At 38.6% G+C, this 21,712-nt stretch overlaps 1 protein-coding gene across 1 annotated transcript in view; it reads right to left on the reverse strand.

The window, feature by feature from the left end:
• Window positions 1-3,611: 3,611 nt before the first annotated feature.
• Window positions 3,612-21,712, reverse strand: part of FGL1 (fibrinogen-like 1) — a 19,485-nt gene continuing 1,384 nt past the window's right edge. Inside the window, exons 2-8 of the mRNA XM_010156248.1 lie at window positions 18,304-18,379; window positions 13,624-13,804; window positions 10,997-11,156; window positions 9,309-9,406; window positions 8,292-8,380; window positions 7,546-7,733; window positions 3,612-3,771 (exon numbers count right to left, since the gene is read on the reverse strand). Of these exons, the coding sequence (XP_010154550.1) occupies window positions 3,612-3,771; window positions 7,546-7,733; window positions 8,292-8,380; window positions 9,309-9,406; window positions 10,997-11,156; window positions 13,624-13,804; window positions 18,304-18,369 (942 nt within the window). The 5' untranslated portion in view covers window positions 18,370-18,379. The remainder of the gene's footprint in view (window positions 3,772-7,545; window positions 7,734-8,291; window positions 8,381-9,308; window positions 9,407-10,996; window positions 11,157-13,623; window positions 13,805-18,303; window positions 18,380-21,712) is intronic.

The raw sequence follows: 21,712 nt of genomic DNA on the forward strand, positions 1-21,712 counted from the left end.
AAAACTAAAGGAACATGGTAGGAATGTTCCCAGGCCTGGCAAGCTGTGCCTTGATTTCCCTCTTTGGATATACCATTTTGGTGACAGCAAAGAGAAGTAGCTTTGACAGGACACAAGGGATTCAAGAACTGGCGTCAGGAATAACAGTCTTGGGAATGGTGGGCAGAGGTGGTAGAGCTGAAGAGTCTCGACAGGAGAACAGTCTGTCGGATTGCAGTGCCTTGGCTCTGTCAGTGCATAACTGGCATTCTAGGAAAAACAAATGTTGTAGCATATAAGGCTCTTTTACTGCTCATCTAATTCACCTGGGCTTGGGGTTTCCATTCTTATACTCTCCAAAATGTTTAGCAAATCAAAGAAAACAGAAATAGCAACAGAAAATACAGAGGTGTTTCCCTTGAACAAATATGACAAACCCAGCCATTTTTGACTACACATTGCTGGTAGCTGATATTATGTTCTTTAGTAAATCATGACTGACAAAATAATTCCCTTGTTATTTCCTTGGTTCTTATTCTTCTTCTGTTGGGCTACATGATTTGGATCAAATGGTATATATTCATTTTAAGCTATTTGGGTGTTATTATGTTGTTCTGTCTAATGCCGGCACAAACAGGCCTTTGTTCTGCTATCTTGTAACAATGAAGACTACCTTAGAACTTGATCATACCTGTTGAGGGAATAGATTAATATGAAGAGGCCAAGCAGAGAAAAAAATTCTCTTCCAACCTCTTTTCTAGTAGCTATTTGAACTTGCCTTTTGAAAATGAAGGGTTTGTTTATCTGAGAACAATTATATGTCCATTTTGAATTACAACACTTTCACATGTTTTTCATGGGGCCCAAAAGAGTTATTACACAAGGAAAGGCCATAAAAAGATGGTGGGAATGAAATATTGTATTTGCATATTGCTAGCAGTATGCTAGATGCTTTTCAGGCAGCTAGGGCCTTGTTCTGAAGAGTGTTCAGTCTAAAAGAACCTATAAATGCATTGAAAGATGTGCAAGGAAAGATTTGATCCTCCTTCATTTTATGATTTCCCGTAGAGAAAGGGAGCCAAATTTTATATCAGACTATGACAAAAGCACCCTAACTCAGCTGAAAGATTTCATTAATGTGTCCTCGACAGTCAAGAGATTGATTTATGCTGCAGCAAACAAAAACATTACTGCAGATATTATGAGCACAATCTCTACATGTTGAGTCACCTTTGTGTGCTAGAGATCCAACTTTGCTGTATTTAAATCCTCTGTGTCTTTATTTAAATTGTGTGGAATATGATCTCTCTTGATACTCTCCAAATACGTGAGCTATTCTTTCCAATTTCCTGTGAAAAATGAAGGGTGTTTTTACAATTTCTACATAATGTCATCCATGGTTTTGCAAAGAATTAAATCCTTCTCCTCATGGAGCAGCAAAAGAATTTGAAAATCACAATGGGAAATACAGTATTTACATCTTTTAAACTGGTCCAAACTCCCATTGTGTTATTAATGGCCTACACCTACAGACCTGCTCACAAAGTTACATGGGAACCCATTTCAAAGTTTGTAATAAAATTGGATAAAAATACATCCCAGATGTTCTGTTTTAATGCTGAATACATGTATCTGTATACAGGTATGTGCAGATACACATACGCAGGCTGGTATGCCTTCCTGCCAGGTACAGAGTTTCACTCGGTTTAACTGATGCAACAAGGTTACAAATAAGCAGCTGTAGAGCTGTCCTGGGCCTCTCATGCAGGGCTACAGGGCTGGGCTAAAGGCTGAACATCTCTAGCAGAGTATCTGGGAAAAGATTGGATTATCTAGGATACCTGCTATTACCAAAAAAAGCACAGACATAAAAGCCTCGATACTGCAGATTTTTTACATTGTTTTTACATGAGAACATCCTCTTTAGCTGCCTGAACCCCATTTTTTTCTCTACTTAATTTCCTGGGGTTTTTTAGGTGCAATGTGATGTATCTTCTTGAATAAGATAGTTTCATATGAACCCCTCTTTCTCCCCTCCTCCCCCTCTCCCCGTGCTCCCCCCCCCTTCCCGCCTTGCTCTACACATCCTGCCTCCCTCATCCTATGTAATTCCTTCAAGGATTCTTGCCAAACTTTTTGTTCTGGAGGATGGAAATGGAAGGGAAAATGTCCATGCCGGGAGGTATCATTCAGCTGACCTGCATTCCTATCAAAGTAGTTATACATTGGCGGAGAGATTGCCAAAAGTGAGTTTCAATTCTGTTAAGCTTGCCGGAAACTGGCTGCCAGGTTCAAAAACTGCACTCGGACAGAGGCAGAGAGATTGGCAGTCCAACCACTAAGGCAAAATTATTTTAGGAAAGCAGGAAAGTAAAAGTGCCCCAGTTTGATTCAGATCTTTGTGCTTTTTAAAGTCATTTGCATCTGCTCGGCAGAAATTAATGCCGTTTCTTCAGACAGCTTTCTGAGTGTTCCTGTCTTGCTCACAGCAGCAAGTGCTAATCAGCATCTCTTGCTGTGGTGCTAGGCACAAAAACCAGCTGTAGGCAGAGTCTGCCTTAGGATTTTGCTTGTACGAGGCAAATGTGGATCCGCAGCTTGAGAATGGAGTAAGCCCAAGGAGCCAAGACAAGGAAGTAGGAAAAGGAGAAGATGATAGGCTTAGAAGCAGAACCACTTTGAGGTGACTGAACAGGGCATTCGAATTTGGAGACTAACAGATACATAAAGAAGGTAAACATTTATAGAGTCAAGCACTAAGAACCTCTAAAATGCCAGATTTTAGTTAGACATGAAATACACTTCCCTCTACATATGCATGATGATAGTCTATGTTCAAAGCAGAGCTCACATGAAAATGAGTTGCAGCTTCGGTTATTTAGCTTTTTATTAGACTCCAAGTGTCAATACATTAAAATCCAGGTTTTGTTACCAAACGATACCAAAAGAAGAAAGGCATATGGTGACCAAGAGGAAGAAAGGCATAATTACAGACCATTGAAATATGTTAGCTAGAAATTATGTGACCAGCCCTAGAAATGCTTCAGCAACAACAGACAGTCCCCTTCTGTATGCTGGATTCAGTTGATTCTAGCCTTTATCCTTCCTCTCGCATCAGTTCCCTGACTCGTTCTTCATACTTTCTATGTATGCTGTGCACACAACACATGCAATAAACAATTTACAGGCAAATAATTTCTGCAGCCTTGAATCATTCCAAAGAAAGTATGTTCCATCCACTGAGTAAACCAGCCTTAGGCTTGTGTTTAGTTTTTTTGGTTGTAATATGTACAATACATTTTCATTTTTGAGACAAAAAAGTGACTATAGTGTTTTTTTTAAAAGGTGAAAGATTTGTAGTTACTGCAGGAGACCAAAATGCTCCATGTTGATGAAGATGCCCTTATTCCTAGGTGAATGCCTGCCTTTTTAAAAAAATCATGTACACATATTAGCACTAATATTGGTACCAATAGATTCATAGGCAAGCTTTTCTTCTCATAAACCTCTGGTCACAGAGGAATTATTCCAGATTTATATATGCACAGATGAGAAGCAAAAATCTGCCCATCTGTTTTAATTTGGATTGATTTCCTAAAAGATTAACCAGATAAATCGTCTTAATAACATACTTAAACAATATTAGGTTCGAAGTCGTCTGGCCTGACCTTCATAACAACGGATTTCAGAGAGTACCACCACCCATGCCAAGTGTACCAAACAATCCCATTGTCCGTCTTTGCAGTGTAGGGGCCTTTGTAGTACACACCGTTCAAGTTGGCGGAGTGGCACCTGGTGGAAAGGGAAGCAGAAATAAGGCGTCCTGTTGGGAAGCTGCAAACATTTGTAGTTTCTGCACGAGTCAAAAATTTCACCATGTTGGCAACAGCAAAAATTGCATTTGTGGACTTCAGTGGGCCTAAACAGTCACAGCTTCATTAGGGCACACCTACCAGTGCTCTTAGCTTCTTTAAATGTTGCTCTGCTTTTTGTTGTTCCAGAGTAGCCCCCCTTAGGGTTTGCAGTTACCCCACATGGTGTTTTGTATGACAGAACCTGAATACCACCATCAGTGTGCCTATGCAGCTGTGGACTTCTATGTTCAGCTAGCTGAAGCCTGACAGCTAATTAAACACATGTATACCAAGTCACTGGGACGTCCGGGTGGGAACTTTATCTTACACGAAGTAAGGGTTTTTTCCTGGTTCTTCAATACACTGAAGCAGAAATGCTGTTACAGTTTATTAAATACAGTGTTTAAAACAAACAAACAAACAACACCCCAACCCCCTAGGAAAACCCAAAAGGCTTGAGTAGGTACCAGCACAACCTTGATACTCGTTTGGTTTCTACAATAAAGTTTAGATCCTGGTGTGACCACATGGAGGGCAAAATGGTCGTTCCTTCTGCAGCACATTGTAAGGAATCGGCCGTGTTTATCTGCCAATCCAGTAATCTGTAATGAGTGCTGTTAATATCTCGCTGTCGAACACCGCGACGGATTCCAAAAGCAGACTTCAGAAAATATGCAAACAGAAAACAGTCCAAATGAGTCTCATGGATATTATGACTGGCAAATCTTAGTCTCTTTGGCTCCACTTACACGTCATTAACAACAGTTTTTGAGAACCGAAATAAAAACCTGTGATAAAGGCCTCACAGGAAAAATCTCATATATATATATGTGCTTATTTATTGCTTACAATGATTAAGATAAATCTTGGTAATGTGTTGGTTGAAAGCTCATAAATTGCATATATCAGAAGTGACGTTGGTTTTGAGAATGACAAACTGGTCTCAGGGCTGACATACTCTTTCTAGCCACGCAAATTCCGCACTGAGCAGGCACTCTGTCTGCTTTGACTCAAAACACAGATTTCATTAGAAGAATTGCTGAGAGGTCTCTGGATCAACCGAACCCCTTCTTTTACTTCCTTTGATGGGGACAGGCAAAACATGATTTTGCCAGCAGCAACAGGAGACAGCAACAACCCTTAATTGGTTCTGGGAGGCAATAATCGCAAAAATATACAGTATTCTGTAACCGGCTGGGTGCTGTCTGACGTAACTGGGCATGCTAAAGAAACAATGAGATTATTGATAGGATATTCTGAAGCCATGTTCATTACTCACAAGTCAATAAACAACTTACAGTTAGCCTGTGTTCCTCCTTTCATTCTGATAGGCTAATTTTTAAAGTAAAAAACTGCACTGCAGTAGTTTCAAAAGTACGGTCAACTTTCAATTATCCATGAAGATTTTATCTGGATTCTGCATTATGACAGATGCAGAGAGATGGAGTTGGTTCCCTGAGGAGCTGTTTGATTTCTTCCTGGACTTACTGACTCCAGCACAGCTCTGCACTGATGTAGCTGTGCTCTCTCCAGGATGATTGCTGAGGCAGGCAGCAAGAGTTAGTGAGATCTATGGCCCCAGCTTGATGCCTGGCAGATCCACTGCGATCATCCATACTTGGTGTAACTAAAACCGGGAGTGCTGGGGAGAGAATAAGCTCATGTCCACCTAGACTTGTTAGCTCTTCTTTTATCAGTTGTGAACCTACTGACCTTCACAATGGCCTGGATGCAGGAAAGCTTATGACCTGGGTGTAGTACCAGAGTGAACACAGCTCCATGGATTTGCATCCAACCTGAAAATCCCTTCTAGAGCTTTGCTGACAAAACAATGCAGAGAGCCCATTTTTCTGCAGAACTCCAGGAGAACAAGTGCTGGGTTGGAGCAAGACCAGTGCCTTTAAACTACAGCTGAGCAACTTCCATGTGGCCTCACTTGTGTCACATCCTTTGGTATTCACATTATCTGGGTGTTTCTGTATGTCATTAGTCCAGATAGCACAGAGCTGGCTATAAAAAAATTCCTTCATAGCTGGGAGCTCCTATACAAACCAGCCAAGAGCACTAATTCCTTCTATGTTTGCTAATCTGTGCATGACAAATACGTGTTCTGAGTGCTTTCCTTTCTGTGCCAGTACTGTTCGTTTGGGTAGAATTTAAGGATATTGAAATTTTTGAGTATTTTGCAGTTTTCAGTTTTATGTTAGGCTTAACATAAAAAGGTCAGTAGCAAGGCAGTGTAATAGCATTATTAGTAGCTCATTTTCATTATCCAGATAGACTGTCACTTTAAGAACATGAGCGACACAGCAGTAATAGGAGCTAGCCGTGGGGGAGTCAGATATCTTTAGGAGTTGTGTGGCACCAGCTACAAGGTATTAATAACTGCTAAATTCAGCTGTATAGCTACTTTTGCAAAGTCGTCATTCTTTCGTCCAGACCAATCCAATATTAGAAGAAAAAAGTTTTTAAAAGACAAAAAAAAAAAAGAAGTTGCCTAGAAGTGATTCGTGAGTCTCTCTTAATGAACTCCGTGGCACGGTATGAGAGTTTTATGATATCAAGGTCTAGACAGCCCTCTCAATCCACAGAAGTTCTGATTTTGCAGGAAAAGGATCTCCAACACAGCTGCCTTTCCCTTCTATCTTATCTTTCATAAGAACTTCAAAAACCCCTTTGTCTACGTGTGATTTTTTTCCATATGTCTCAAACATTCTGCTGACCCACTACCCATGCAAATATATTAAAATGTATTAAAATAAGTAATTAGTGTGAAACATTGACTTAATAGCTACACCATATTAGCTAAGGAGGTCAGAGACTACTCATGGAAACAGAATTTGGAAAACGAGGAGTTAAAAACCAGAAACAAAGGATGACAGAGAGAGAGAAACAATGGAGTTGATCCAGCCTGGCAGCTCTTGCCAAGCGAACTGAGATCACAGTGAGAGAGTAGTGTGCTTCCCTGAGATGTATTTTAAACCTCTCCCTGACACAGCTAGATCGCACAGTTTCTCTTCATGGCTATATTTATCTAATTAATTAATGGAAAGAACACAGCTGCCTATACAGACAGGGCTAAGGCTACCAGTGTTCTCCTTCCATTTGGAATTGGTATTTTGTATGTAAGTAGGATCTTAAAATTCTTTTACTGAACCCTATTTTAAAAAACCTTCCTCTCGGTCCAGCCATGCTCACTAACAGAAACTGAGTGGACATATTCCCATCTTGATATGGAAGGAATGACAGGAGTGAGATGCTGTGAACTGAGGTGAAAAAAATGAGGCTTAATAACCCGGCACTAGCTGAACTTGTCAGATAATCTGCAGTACTGCCACATCTGGTCTGGTGCAACGCAGGAGAAATGCAAGAACGAAGTACAGTGGGGATACGCCTGCAAACTCTACATGACCTACCTGTGTAAAAACTGGTTACCTTAAAGGGGCAGGATTATCTTCTCCTTACTGGCTGCTGACAGAGACAACCAAAGCCTGTGGCAAATACTGCTATCACAGACCTGCTTGAGCTGTGCAGCAGGTGCTGCCCCTTCTGAGATGAGTCTCAGTCTTACCAGCACCAAGATCTCTGGCAGGGGTCAAGGGCAGGTTGCAAATAAATAAACAATGTCAATCCCATCCTCTATTGTATGTTGTTATTGTATGAATATGGATGAAGCAGAATAGTTGACAATACTGATATAAAATCAAAATACCTGTTATACCACCAACCAGCCTTTTCCTCTTCAGCACAGTTCCCTTCATAGTTGTCATTATCCCTGTCTCTAGTACTGAATTTCATTCCTCGATGATCAGCCCACCACTTTACTTCAGGATGAAATCCACCAGTGAGGGAATCACCAGCTGTGCCAGAGTATTCACCACAACTCATCTCGTAAGAATCCTAATGACAAACAGAAAGAAAGGAAAAAGAAAAAATAGACAGTATGTCTTCAACCTTTAGCATGTCAGAGAGTGACACTACAAAGAGGAAACTAATCTGTTCCATTTCCTACTACTTTTATGCTCAGAAATGTCACGACATGTAAACACTGTGTACAAGATAATGAAGGGGTGTAAAGGTGTTTACCAGGGGTAAAAATTGTTAATAACCTTGTGTATAAACAACATAACAGAGTTAGTTTGCAGCAAATGTCAACAAATCAGGACATATGTACCATTATTGTTGGTAATATCCACAAAAATAGAAAAAAACTGCCTTTATCCGTGGCTGCTAAACCAAATGATTCATACATCTTACAGAAAGCATGAAATTGCTGTATCAGTGTAAACCACTATTATTACATATTTGAAAATTCCAAGCATTTGTAAGAAAGAAAATATGATAATAAGGTTCTAAACAAACCTTTGTGAAAATTAAGGAACCTGTATGTTTATTTTCTGTCTACAGAATCCGCACTTAATCATTCAAACCTGTAGTCGTTATTTCATATTTTGTTACCTCTTCACCCGCAACTCTGAATCTTGCATATTGTGCAAAACGCCGTTCTCCTTCAAAATCAGTTAGATCAATTCTCAAAGTATAGTTCCCTTAAGAAATAACAATACAAAATATTTTGGTTAAACTAGCCCATCTCACAACTTTTCAGAACACAGTATAACAGTATAAGATTACTAACTATGATTTCATCATGACTATTATCCCTGTTAATAATCACAGCATATTTTAAGGGGGGTTGTCTTCTTTTTATGCGTATTAGAGCTTATCTTGCTATTCTTTGTCTTTCATTCACCTGATTCAGCTTAGAAAATTTTAGAATTATTCCAATACAGGTTTTCAAGTGTAGACAAGAAATATCTTAGAAAAAGCAGCCTTATGGCCTTTATATTTTAGTAAGGTATTTGAGGTGGTAGAGAAAGGATCTAGAGAATCAATCAATAAGCACACACCTAAGAAAATTATATTTTTTACAGTCCAAAGATAAAAAAGTTAAACTAGGAGCAACCACATCCTGGTGGCATTGTTTTCCATATGAATTAGCTGGCTAAGTCAATGGGTAGGTTTTGTATATGCAGCATTCTACAGCAAAGCAGAAGTTGTCTTAAACTGAGTGCCTATTGGAAAGATGGAAGTAGCCTTCTAAGACTAGCCTAATCAATGGGACAGGGCTAGATTTACCTCCGTGTAATACCCTACGCAGCCGTGTAAGCCCTGGCCAAATGAATTAGTACAGCACACAGCCTGATGCTGTTAGTGCTGCTGGCTGGGTGAAATGGGTAGAGACAAATTCTTTTAAGGTATACTCCTGCCCACTGTTCCCTGTTTTGCAGGGGCTCCCTGCATGCCATTGGCCCAATGAGTTTTGAATGTTCTGATAGAAAACATATACTCAAATGTGATTTGTTCTGAAACTTGAAGAAGTCAAGTTTATGCCAACAAAAATGATAACAAAAAATGGCCTGGAAAAAGCAAAGAAACAGAAACAATGGAAGACTATTGTTACAGTACAAATCTTACCTTGATTAGTCAAATAATGAAGATTTTTATTTCCAAGCCAATATTCACCATTTGTCAAAACAAAATTTCCAAAGCCTTCTTCATAGTCAGCCCAGACTCTGAAAAGAGTATAAATTACTAATTTATCAAAAAAGCCAGTTTGCTTGGAGGTTTATTTTATCATATTATCATTGATCACAGAATAATTAAAACTGGGAGGAACTTCAGGAGAGCCATGAGATCAGACCAGGTTGCTCAGGGCTTGTCCAGTCTGGTCTTAAAAACCCCCAAAGATGGGGACCTCACATCGTCTTTGGGCGACCTGCTGACTGTTCTCATGGTGGAAAGGTTTTTCCTTATATCCAGTCTGAACCCCTCGTTACAACTTATGTACTTTGTCTCTCATCTTCTGGTTTTAAGACCAGAAGAAAACACTTCAGCTCAGTCCAATCTCTGATATAGCCTAATTTACCCAAAGTGAAAACATTAAATCCAGGGGACCTAAGTGAATGTGTAGGTGTACCACAAGCATTGTTTCTTTATTTTCTGTGATTTGATTAAGATGTGAAACTCCTGCAGCTGGTTATATAATTTTCTAGATTTCACTTATTGACTGATCCTAACAATTTTTAAACTCCTACTGGTGCATTGTTTCAAGAATTAATGTGTACACTGAACACATAGAACCTTCTCCCTGCCTACAATGGCTCAGAAACACTTTCTCAGTGGTTTTGGTTACATGACATATTCTAATGGGGCCAAAATATGATCTATTTCCTTGATGAGAAGCGACCATACTAGTGGAAGTATTGGGCTGTGGAGAGGCAGTCATAAAGGGAAGCAGCCTGTGACTTAAGCAGCTGGTAGTCTCTGGCAAGGGAGAAGAATGGGTGGTGTGTGGTGGTAACAACTGTAAAATGCTACAGATGGCTTCTGTAGCTTGTCTGACTGTATTTTATAGAATAGCAAAGTTTTCTTGGCTGGATTGCAGTTTTTTGTCCTTTCCTGGGATGGCTTCCCTATTTTGTAAGAGTGTTGTAAAGTTAGTTACAGTAATTATAAACACAGGTAAGAGACAAATCCACAGAAGGATGCAAATCTGTGAAAAGCAAATTGGGCAAAGCAGAGGTTCTAAAAACCTTGTGGTGGCTTTTAACATCTGTAAATATTTGTGGGTTTTTATATTTTAGTCTCAGAGCACCAAAAATTTCACTCCTGGACATTTCCTAAAACCTACTTCAGTCCTGTCAAAGGCAAAGAGGTTAGTTGTCCACACATCAAGTTCTCACCCATCTTATCTTTCCTGGAGGCACTTTACCATGAGCTACAAATAAGGCTGTGGTGTGTTTCTCTCATGCTTGCATGCTGATGATATTTCATTTTTACTTTTTTAGATTTTTACTGTTTGCAAAAGACAAGGTAGTCATGAAGAGTTCTTGCTCCAACAACTGTTAATGCATTTGACACTGAAGTGTCCTCATGTGAAAAATACAGGCTGTCAGAAAAAAGTCTAGAAGAGATGTGTCCCAGAAGACAGACAGAGCCAGAAGTGCTATCTCATCTGGAGTCTCCCGCAGAAAAACCATTCTTCCCTTTTATCTGGGATAACAACTTGTTCATATATTTTTAGTTAAGATTTAACTTGGCTCCATCTGTTTTAATGTTTCCCCACTTTGTTTCCAAATTTAATGACTAAGTCTAGTACTTACCTATCAAAATTCTGGCTGCCATCTGAGCGTCTCTGGAAAACAGTCCAACCACCCCCTTCAGACATGTCACAGAAGGCAAGGAATTCAGTAGGACTCTGGATAGGTTTCACCTTATAAAATCCACTTTGCTTGTGGCCATCATTGTAGATTTCTGCACAATCTGTTCATAAAACATTCATTGGACACAGGTTTTTTTAGCCCTATGCTTACTGGTAAAATCAGAAAACAAGTCAATAACAGAAATCATGTCATGTCATGTAAGAGTCACATATGAACCAGGGTAATACAGAGGAAATACCACTGCAAACACATTTCTATGACTCTGGGGCATTTTCTTGCATTTGTGTGCCTTAAAAACTTTATTGAGCTGTAATTGTTATGACTTTTCTTTAAAATAATTTTTTTTCCTCCATAAAATACTTTTTTTTTGTTGTTTTATTTGACTAGAAAAATAATCCCCCTGGTTTAAGTAGTGTCACTTTTAATTTACCATGTTATCATCCACATTAGAATCCTGTTACAAAGATATATTTTCTCTACATATGAACCACACAATAACCTTTAAAAACAAACATGCACTTCTATGTCCAGAAAGTCCACAGGGGAACTGCCAAAAACAAGCGTATGGAATCATCAGTGTTAGAAAAGCAAAACAATTGCTGGACCTGATACTCTTGTCCCTTGTACCAAACAGGTGCAAAAATATACAGAAGACTACTCCCAAAAAGTGCAGTGTATGAGTAAAATGGTACCACTTCAGCTTGATACCATTTACAGTCTGGTCTTCATTGGTGTTAGTGAGTAACCAGCAACTACAGCAATGACAAAATTCAGAGCTTATGAAAATATAACAGCAATGCAATTGTATAATCTTATCCTGTTTCCTCGAGGAGTTAAGAATTGAAAGGATTTCATTGTTTATATGTAATCTACCATCAAGCAGTCATAGAGGAAGGACGTATAATTTTCAACATTTCTGTTTTTCCTGGCAAAGGTAGGGATGATTAACTGTAACATTTGCCCTGAAACATTTATGAACATGTTGGCTGAACTTCCAGGCCAGTTTGGAACTTTCTGAACTTTCTTCTCAGTGAAAGCGTCGGTGAAGATTAGACATAGAAAATAAACAGCTTATACTGAAAGCAAACACCTATGCCAGGATTTGAATAAACTCTAATAGAAAACATGATTTAAATAGCACCTAAGTTGTCTTTCTAGAGAATGTTTGATTGGCTTATAGAAAAGAGTTTTTCTTGTCCATTATTTTCTTGGTAGGTTAGCAAAACACTTGAGCATATTTTAATTTTTAGCAGATGTATGTAGTGTGGAATTTCTCCCTCAGTATCTAACCCCAAATTATCCAGCTCTGTTGACACTGAAATGCTACAGCAGTGTGGATGAAATAATGCACTATCAATAGGGAAACACATTTTTTAAGCTCTAAGGAAAGTGAGAAAATAATGGGAAAAAAAATCTCCAGAAACTGGAACAACTTAGATCTGTTACTCAGACTCACATTTTAAGAAAATAAACTGAGGCATATGCTAAGAAAGGACAAATACCTTTCCGCTAAATGTGGTTTTAATAATCTTTTCGAGTAACAAATGAGTCAGCCATAATAATAATAAAAAGTATTCCAGGATGCTGAATACCTAAATAAATATACAGCTAAAATTTACAGTCAGACTTTCAACTGATTTTCATTTCATTTTAACAGAACTTTATGTATCTGGTGCCTTGTTATACGCTGTGATTTCTTCCAGCAGCATAAACACTACACGTGTGTTCAACAAGGCTATTAAAAATTATGGAAGTTTACATCCTCTCGCACTGGACAACTAGAAACGAACACCATCCAAGACTCTGATCCCCAAAGTGTATTTTCAATCCAACTATTGGTTTGGATGGGATTTTATTATTTTACGAGTTTGAGCCTCATTCCAGCTTCTGTGGGCTAACAGACTTGGCCTTCTTCCACTGCAAAGGGACTGGGTCACCACCAGAACGCTGGTGAGGTTACAAAACCAGCTTAAACCCAGTATTTTAGAAGCTGTGATGTCCTGAGCTGAATCTAACTCAGCCAGAATGGTGCAACATACAGAATATTAATCAAATGAGATGCAGATGTCATTGTGCCAGGCTTATGTTTGGAAATATGGACGTCTCCAGGACTTTACAGATGGGAACAGAGTTGGTGTGTGCTTGTAACCCACATGACCCTGTGGCTATGTGAACGTGAACTGACGCTGTGGGTTAGAACTTTCTGAGACTAGTCAAAGAAAGGTGCTTAGAAACCTGTAACTTTATTAACATTTTGTAAATGGCTATTATTGGCTTGTATCTGATGTATTGCTGATACTTATTCTGAATTTATTGTTCACAGATTGTTTTTTAATTATGTGCAATAAATAAATCAATAAACTGTTTCAATCCCGACTGGATTTATACAGTGGGAGATTAACAGTTTTTCCCCGTGGCAGCAGGCGTAGGTAAAATCTGAACACTGTGTTTTAAACAAACAATTTTCTATGAGGTTTTAAAACAATAAGACAATGGGCCCAATTGTGCTAAAGCTTCTGGGTATTATTACAATGAATGGTGATGAAAAGAATAGCTTCATTTCTAACCTGAATACTGTCTTTTTCCTCCCAAGTCAATGACACTGTTTTCATCTCCTCTGTCACTGTACTGAATCTCTTTCTTCTCTAAAAGCTGTATAATTTTTAACTGCTGCTGTTTCACACGATGTTCCAGAAGCCTCACCTGGCCCTGAAGTCGCATCTGCTCTTGAAAACAGTTCTGTAGATCCTAGAGAGGAAAACATACATTATTGTAAGAAGGTTCTAAAATTCCAAAATTTTAAAGAAATTCAGTCCATACAGATATATTTTCAACTTCATTGTGCATTTTGCAAATGCTTTGAGACTGCACACTTCTTAGGATAAGAATCTTAACATTGCCAACATAAATACTGTACAGTTTCAAGCTCATTTTTGGCACGCTAAAATAAACAGTCCCTAAGAAGCTGCAAATAGGCATGAAAAATAAAAGTTAAAAACTTAAGGTTAATGTAATTATAGAATTCTATGGGTTAGAAGGGACCTTAAAGATCATCTAGTTCCAGCCCCCCAGTATTGTGCTGTGACTTTTGCAAGTAATTTTGCCATGCAGAGTGGGTGAGAAATGTGGCAATTCTAGTGACACCTAGCACTCATTTCACCCTGGTACAAATTCTGATACACGACAAGAGAGCTGGAATAACTGTTCCAAATTCTGGCATGCACTGTACACACAGCAATAAATAATTGTTTTTAGATTAATGACTATGGTAAAATAGCCAAAGTGAACTGAACCCCATCTAGAGAGCTTAAATTAAAACAGCCTGTACAGTTTCACACAGATATTAAACAAATTTGATTTCAATACAAGGAAAAAAGCCTTTGGGATTTTATGATACATTTTACATGTGACATGACGTTTTGCATCAGTAACATCGTGTCTGCAGTTTCATACGAGCAAATGAGTTCAGTAGCTATGGTGCTTGCACGAGAGCACAACGAGCACTGTAAAGGCAACCTTTTGGAAATCTGATATGCAAGATCAAATATTCAGTAGTTCTAAATTGGTACAAGGTTACTCATAGGGCAATGTTATTTACATGAACTAAGGATGTAGATCTGTAGCATTTCCCATCCGTATGTAAGACCTTATACCGATAGCAGGTCTGGCTGCAGACTCCCAGTATCTGCTTGCTACTAGGTCTTGAGAAGCCATTAAATGCTTGGCCACAAGGAGGAGCTATAAAGCGAGAGGCTCGTTTACCAAACACTAACAATTTTAGAATAATAAACAGTGCAGCAAATAGCCTAATATCCCTACAGACCTAACCTATTTAAGACTACTCCCTTGAAAGATCATTTTCAGCTGTTGATAGCTATCCCTAGCATACCCTCTTTTTCTTCTAGCAGTAAATGAGAAAAGAAAGTACTTAGAATATGTGCAGGTACAGGGGCAAACTTGCTACAGTGGCTTAGAGGGATGTTATTTGACCACCAGCACGGTTAATGTGTAACAAGTTGCATATTCCAACGAAAGGATGCACTATATGCAGTCTTTCCAAGGTGGTTGTCTCAACTTGTATCTGCAGCTTCATATAAACCCTTCACGAAAGTCGAGTTGAACTGGGAAATTCAAAAGAGGCTTCCTTGACAGGTCTCTGCAAATTCTCAGACTAGTCCCAAGTGCATACAGAAAGTTCTGGAGAACCAGAGACCTGCACAGGTGGGTTGAGAAAGAGTGAATAAATAATAATAATTAAAAAAACCCACATGGCATGGTCTGAGACATGAAGAGCCATTTCCAGTTCTGGACAGAGTAGCAACCTGTGCAGTTGAGGAGAGGCAGCTACGTGTGTTTCTTTGAGGTGCAATGAAAATGTATCTGTCACTTCAGCTATTCATACCGTTAAAAGCCATTCTCCTGCTGTGATTAAATTACATGGTAAAAGCACAGAAGTGCTCAAATATATTATTATACCTTAGAAAAACTTGGTATCTAAATTCAGTATGACACTACTTCATATACCACCACAAAAGGTCATTTCCTTTCAATCAAATTAAACACAAGTCTACAACAGGCTATGTCTCTACCTATTATTCTTACCTTTGCATTTTACATTTATTTTTTCATTTTGTTTATTTAAAATTTGTGAATTAATTAATGAAAATGAAAAACTAACACCGAGCTGATTCTCATCTGCTTTGCAGACAATACACTTATTATGGGAGGAACAGTAATACAGCTACATTATACACAGCAATTTCCTGATGGAAAGGACTTAAGCTCATGGTGCTGATAAATAGTAACAATCAAGAGATCACCAGCCATACTGAATACCTACACCGTAAGAAAGAAACGGCTGAGCAGAAATAGAGTTTTGAAAGTAACATACAGGTGAAAAGTACTGGTATCGGATACTTTGCTTTTTCTCCCTGACTCCAGCCTCCTCGCTGACATCTCTCTCCGTCAACTCCAGATAAATCCCATTACCCTTTGCTACTGCACAGCAAAACCACAAACTCTCATATTTGGAATTCCACACCTATTCTTCCCATGGGACAATGACAATGCAGCTTTTAGTTCTGCAGGTTACCAGACTGTTCTTTTAATGTATTACCACACTTTTTCACAGGATAACTCTCTTAAAAAATCATTGGGGTTAAATCAGTGCACAGTTAGAGTAATACAGAAGCAAAATGTAACCTAGGGTTGTACGAGTCAGCAGCTACAACATATTGCTATTCCTTTTATTAGATACAGACAAAAGTTAAATGAGAGGCTGAGGGAGCTGGGGGTGTTCAGCCTGGAGGAGGTTCAGGGCAGACCTGATCGCTCTCTACAGCTGCCTGAAGGGAGGGTGTAGAGATGTGGGGGTTGGTCTCTTCTCCCAAGTGACAGGTGATGGAACAAAAGGAAATGGCCTCAAATTGCACCAGGGGAGGTTTAGATTGGATATTAGGAAAAATTAGATATTAGAAAAACCCTTCACTGAAAGGGCTGTCAGGCACTGGAACAGACTGCCCAGGGAAGTGGTGGAGTCACCACCCCTCGAGGTATTCAAGAGAGGTGTGGATGAGGTGCTCAGGGACATGGTTTAGTGGTGGACTGGGCAGTTCTGGGTTAATGGTTGGACTTGATGATCTCGAAGGTCTTTTCCAACCTAAAAGATTCTATAATTCTATGATTTTGTTACAATGTTGAAATGCTCAAAAAAAAAAAAAAAGTGAATTTGATTGTGCCTGTCTCCAGTGCCCACTGGTGGAAACCAGACCGAACATAACCTGGTCTGTGTGTCTCAGTGAAGCAACTGTTTGTATTACGCGTTGAGAAGCAATTATCTAACAACTGCTGACAGCTCTGCTCTGGGACGTGTGCTCCCGTATTTAACCAGCTGTTGCAATTAATGTGCATTCGCTAGCTTTTTTCATTGTGTGAATTATTTAGCAGCTTGTGACCTTCTATTAAAATTGATGCTATAAATTAGACTTAGAATACTTTATGAAATCTATAAAACTGGAGGTGTTCTTTTCTTTTTTTTTTTTTAGAATTTAAATAAGCTCTGAAAAAATCTCTAATGAGATTAGTGTTTTAATATGATTAAAATGTGAAAACTTCAGAGATAAATTTCAGAAGGTTCCCAGTTTTTATTCAGAGGGTCAGCCAAAGCCCATAATATTCCAAATGAAAAATCAAAAGAAATCAAATGCATTTCATTGTAAGGCCTTTATCTCAGTAGGATTCTGTAACAATTAGTAATATTTTCCCCTACTGAGCAGAAGTGATTACAGAGGCAGGTGCTTCCTATTCTGCCCCTATAGAGCTACCTATCTGAACAAAAGGCTTCCATGGGATAATGTAAAGCACAAACAATGATGCTCACCTAGTTGTAACTTCAGCAACTGCTTCCACCTGCGCAACCATGAATCAACAACTCAATTTCCCAGGTCCCTGCTAGTCAGGATCTGAACATCAAATTAGGAAGGATAGCTAAGACAAGTAGTACAGGCGTGGTGGTGAGTTTAGGAGTATTTTAAGCTGTGAAGTGAGTGTGTTAGGGTTTTTGTTGGGGAAGTAGAATACATAGCAGAAGGTTTGATGAGCTAGAAGTGAAGGAGCTTTGATTATTGTTTCTGTGTGTGAATTATAACATAGAAACATGGGAACAAGTAAGAATATGAAGCTGTGGATCTCATTTGAGAGAAAGTGGTAAGTGGATAAGGTAGAAAAAGATAGAACCAATCATCATCCCGAGTATTAATGACCAGAAATACTACTGCTGCAGCCCCAGCTTCAGGAGTTCCTGGGTTTTGTCTTTCTGTAAGTATGCTCCTCAAAACCCAGGGTGTTATTCTGAGTCAGTGTTACCCCTGAATGGTGGCGTAACTGTCTTTTGTGCCTTCTGTTAATGCATCATATGAAACCTTTTATTAAAGATAGTGTATCACCTTCTATTTCACATTGCATCCAATAACAAATTGACCGGATTATTTTCTTCAGTGCTACTGCCAGTCATTTATCTTTCACTGTATAGTTATGCATTTGTTTTCTCTTTCTTTACTGGAAACTTGTTCCCACTGTACATCATTTGAGTTTATTACCACAGTCTTCCAGTTTTGTCCTGAATTCTAATCTTTCCCATCAAAGGCTCTGCCATCCCATGTAGCTGAGATGCATTCAAGCACTATAGAGGACAAGGTATGCAATATTTAGAAGAAACTCTACAGACAAATTTAATTACTAGAACTTACAGAGCTGCCAATGGCATCCATCAAGCTAGCTGCAAGGACAAAATCAATCACTATCAAAATCTTCATTCTTTGGAATCTGTGAAGTAGATGAACAAATGAAATACTGGTGAACTTAAACATTAAAATGAAATATTTACACCTGATATCTTATATTTTATTTAAAATAATCTGTTTAACTTATTTTTTTTCTTACACACTGCAAGTACAATGTATATTTGGCTTCCTTACAAATGTCTGCAATGGTCTGATCAAGAATTTATCCTTCTAGGCCACTTTGTGTCAGAGCTCTCCCTGTATTTTAGGACAGCTATTCAACCTGCAAACTCATGCACTTTATTGTGAAACAAGACCAAAGCAAAATAGCATTTTAAAAAGCTCTGAAGAGTAAGGCAATATTCCTCGTTGGTCTTATAAAGTTAGGAGAAAGCGCTCTGTTATATTCAAGTAATTAAAATCTGAATTGGGCTAGTTGTCCTTGAACTAAACATTTGTGCAACTTCTCTGTGCTGGAAGAGAATGGAGATAATTTTACTCTTATAAGGTAATTTTTGGGAAACATGCAATAGTTATCAGCTTTTAGTCTAATGGTGACATGGATGACATCTTTCAACAGATAGCTATGCATATTTTGTACTGTGTGACCCACAGCATTTTAAATCCCATTATTTTGTATGAAATTATTTTATATACCAAAACAATCACCATGGTATCTGACTGCCTTGCAAACATTAGCTGATATAACTTCACAACTCTCTATAAGGTAGATGTGTGCTTTCCAGCTCACAGATGAGAAACCAAAGCCTTCAATTACTGAAATGTTTGCATAGATTATACATGAGCCAATTCTACATTGATTAGTTAAACTGCTGCAAGCTATCAACTGAGGAATGTTGTGGGTTTTTAACTTAAAATATTTTCATTTAGCATATGTTAATACCTGCTTAAACAAAAATGTGTACCCACTCTGCTTTTTCTACTTACTAAACTAAGTCAGCTAACTGCATGTGAAAACATCTGTGGTTAGACAAAGCATAATGGAGATTGATGATTCAGTGTCAGCATGTGCTTATTGAAACACCAGCTTTTTGGAAATTTCCACTCATGTTTCTATAGGAATTAATACAAAACACCAGTGGAATTTTGGCAGACTGTGCATTCTACTGTACAAAGATAAGCAAGGTGCTTGTGTGAAGTAATTTTTTAAGCTCTTGTAAAATTGTACAAGTCCAGCTTTATTTTCACCGATCTCTGAAAACCTCATGCAAGAGTACAGATCACAGAGATTACAGCTCAGCCAAATTTCAGGTTTTTAACACCCACCTATAAAATACTTAGGATGCTTTTGTAATCACAGTTGTCTTATTTAAGAAAGCAACCTTTTTTTTAATTATTATTTTTAGTACTGAGTTTTGCTGGTTTAAAGCACCGTATTTGAAAGCACAGATTTGTGAGGCCCAAGCATACCTGTATAAAGCTCATTACAACACTTCTTTCACCAGACTGATGCAGACACAAGGTTTTGAGGGGACTGTGTGCCCCTTGATTCATGTTACAGACAGCTTGGAAGGCTTTTTTAAACATTTTGAACATACGCAGCATCTACCATTACACTGCAAAGCGTTATACTAAGCTGATGACTCTCTCTAAGGATTCCGAAGTATCCATTTAAAACTACCTATAAAGTGTTTCTGGAGTAGGAAGTGTGAGCTGAAAATTTTAGGCTAATTAATTTCCATGCCATAAAATTTCTGAATTTTATTGACACACTGAGAGGAGAGACCAAGAGTACGTTGGCTATCTTGACAACCCGCAAATGATCCATCTCTGAAAACGGCTGTCCTGACTCCATGCATACCTTAAATATGTTTTCTAGGAGAGAAGGGAATACATTTTTTTTTTCCCCTGGAAGATTCATATTTAACTGTTCTGCTTCATTCTCTGTTATTTTCATTATAATAGCACACTGATCGCTCTCAGTTTAGTATAATATTTAAACTGTTCCATCATGATTTCACTGACTCTGCCTGAATACCACAATCAATCTTAAAAGGCTTACACAGCTTTACAACTATAGTATTCTTTTTTTTTTTTTTGAAGACTATCAAGTAAGTCTGGCATACTGTTCAGAGAAATGTATGTTAATTTAAAAAAAAAACATTGGCACGATCAAGGCAGATCACATCCCCTGTGGCATGTGTGAGCTACTACGAGCAAGCTGCACAACAGGAAGGAAGAGGTGAGGAGTGTAGAGTGTGTGCAATTGGTTTGGTTTGTCATCTTCAGTTGAAATCACCCTTCTGTTTAAAGGGTGCCTCTTTCTAAAGCATATTCCTGGTGTGGGGAACGTCATAAGGGTTGTGCTTGGAAGGCAACTTCAGCACTGAACTTTAGTGCTTTAGCATTGAACTAAGATGTGCTCAAAAGACATACCAAGATACAGGAATAGCCTCGTAAGTAAAATGCTAACTGTGATGGTTTAAATACATTGCTCAAGATACTTTAATCCTGGAGTTTGGTTTCTCGGAAAGGAAGTTGGACAGTAAACCTAGGATGGATTATAGATCCTGTAGTCACTCACAATATGAGCTACTTACGATCATAAGAGAATTAAGAGGTGTATAAAGAGGTAGCAATGGAGAGTTCCATCTGGCAGACCTGTCAGTCAGAAACTGGGATGACATTGAAACCTAAAGGACATTGGAAAAACCCCATAGAGTAGACCTGAAGTAAGAACGAGGGTTGGGGGAACCAAAGTCATTGTGCTGTTGTGCTCCATAAAAAGGAGAAAGCTCAATAGGACTAGGAAGAGACATAAAAACTCAAGCTCTGAAAGGGAATGGCTGACCTAAGGGTGTTTCTCTGCTTCTGTCACTGCCCAACAAGGAGACCCAGACAGGGTAGAGGACAGTGAGCAGTGATGAGCCTGGGAAGGGCAGTACCTTGTACCTTTCAATTTCTCAGTAAGTGTAGACTCCTGCAGCTTATCTGATCCCACAGTGACAGGGACCTGAGATTCACTGTGGGGTCAATCCTACAGCGGTAAGAGAAGTGGTAAATAGGGTCAAGCCCCATATATGTTCAGAGCGCTTTGCATATGCTAACTGAATCAAGAGGTTTGGTCTTGGAAATGTGGGTAACTGTTTAAGTTTCCACATTTCTACAAAGTTTCAGAAAAGGTTGTATGAGTTAACAGTTCTCTGAAAGTATACATCCGTTCTCTGGTAATATGTAAAGCTTGAGTTCTGTTCAAGGGAAGCTTAAAATCTTGCTCTAGAAGGACAGCTTTGAAAGTCAGTTTCTTTTAAACTAATTTCTCTGCTTATTTAAATATTTACCTGGACTGTTACATTTCTGGATAATGCATTTTAAATAGCTATATATGTAGAGGATAAAATAATTTAAGATATAG

Source organism: Eurypyga helias, unplaced genomic scaffold, assembly GCF_000690775.1.
Source record: "Eurypyga helias isolate BGI_N326 unplaced genomic scaffold, ASM69077v1 scaffold21717, whole genome shotgun sequence".
In the NCBI taxonomy this organism is placed as follows: domain Eukaryota; kingdom Metazoa; phylum Chordata; class Aves; order Eurypygiformes; family Eurypygidae; genus Eurypyga; species Eurypyga helias.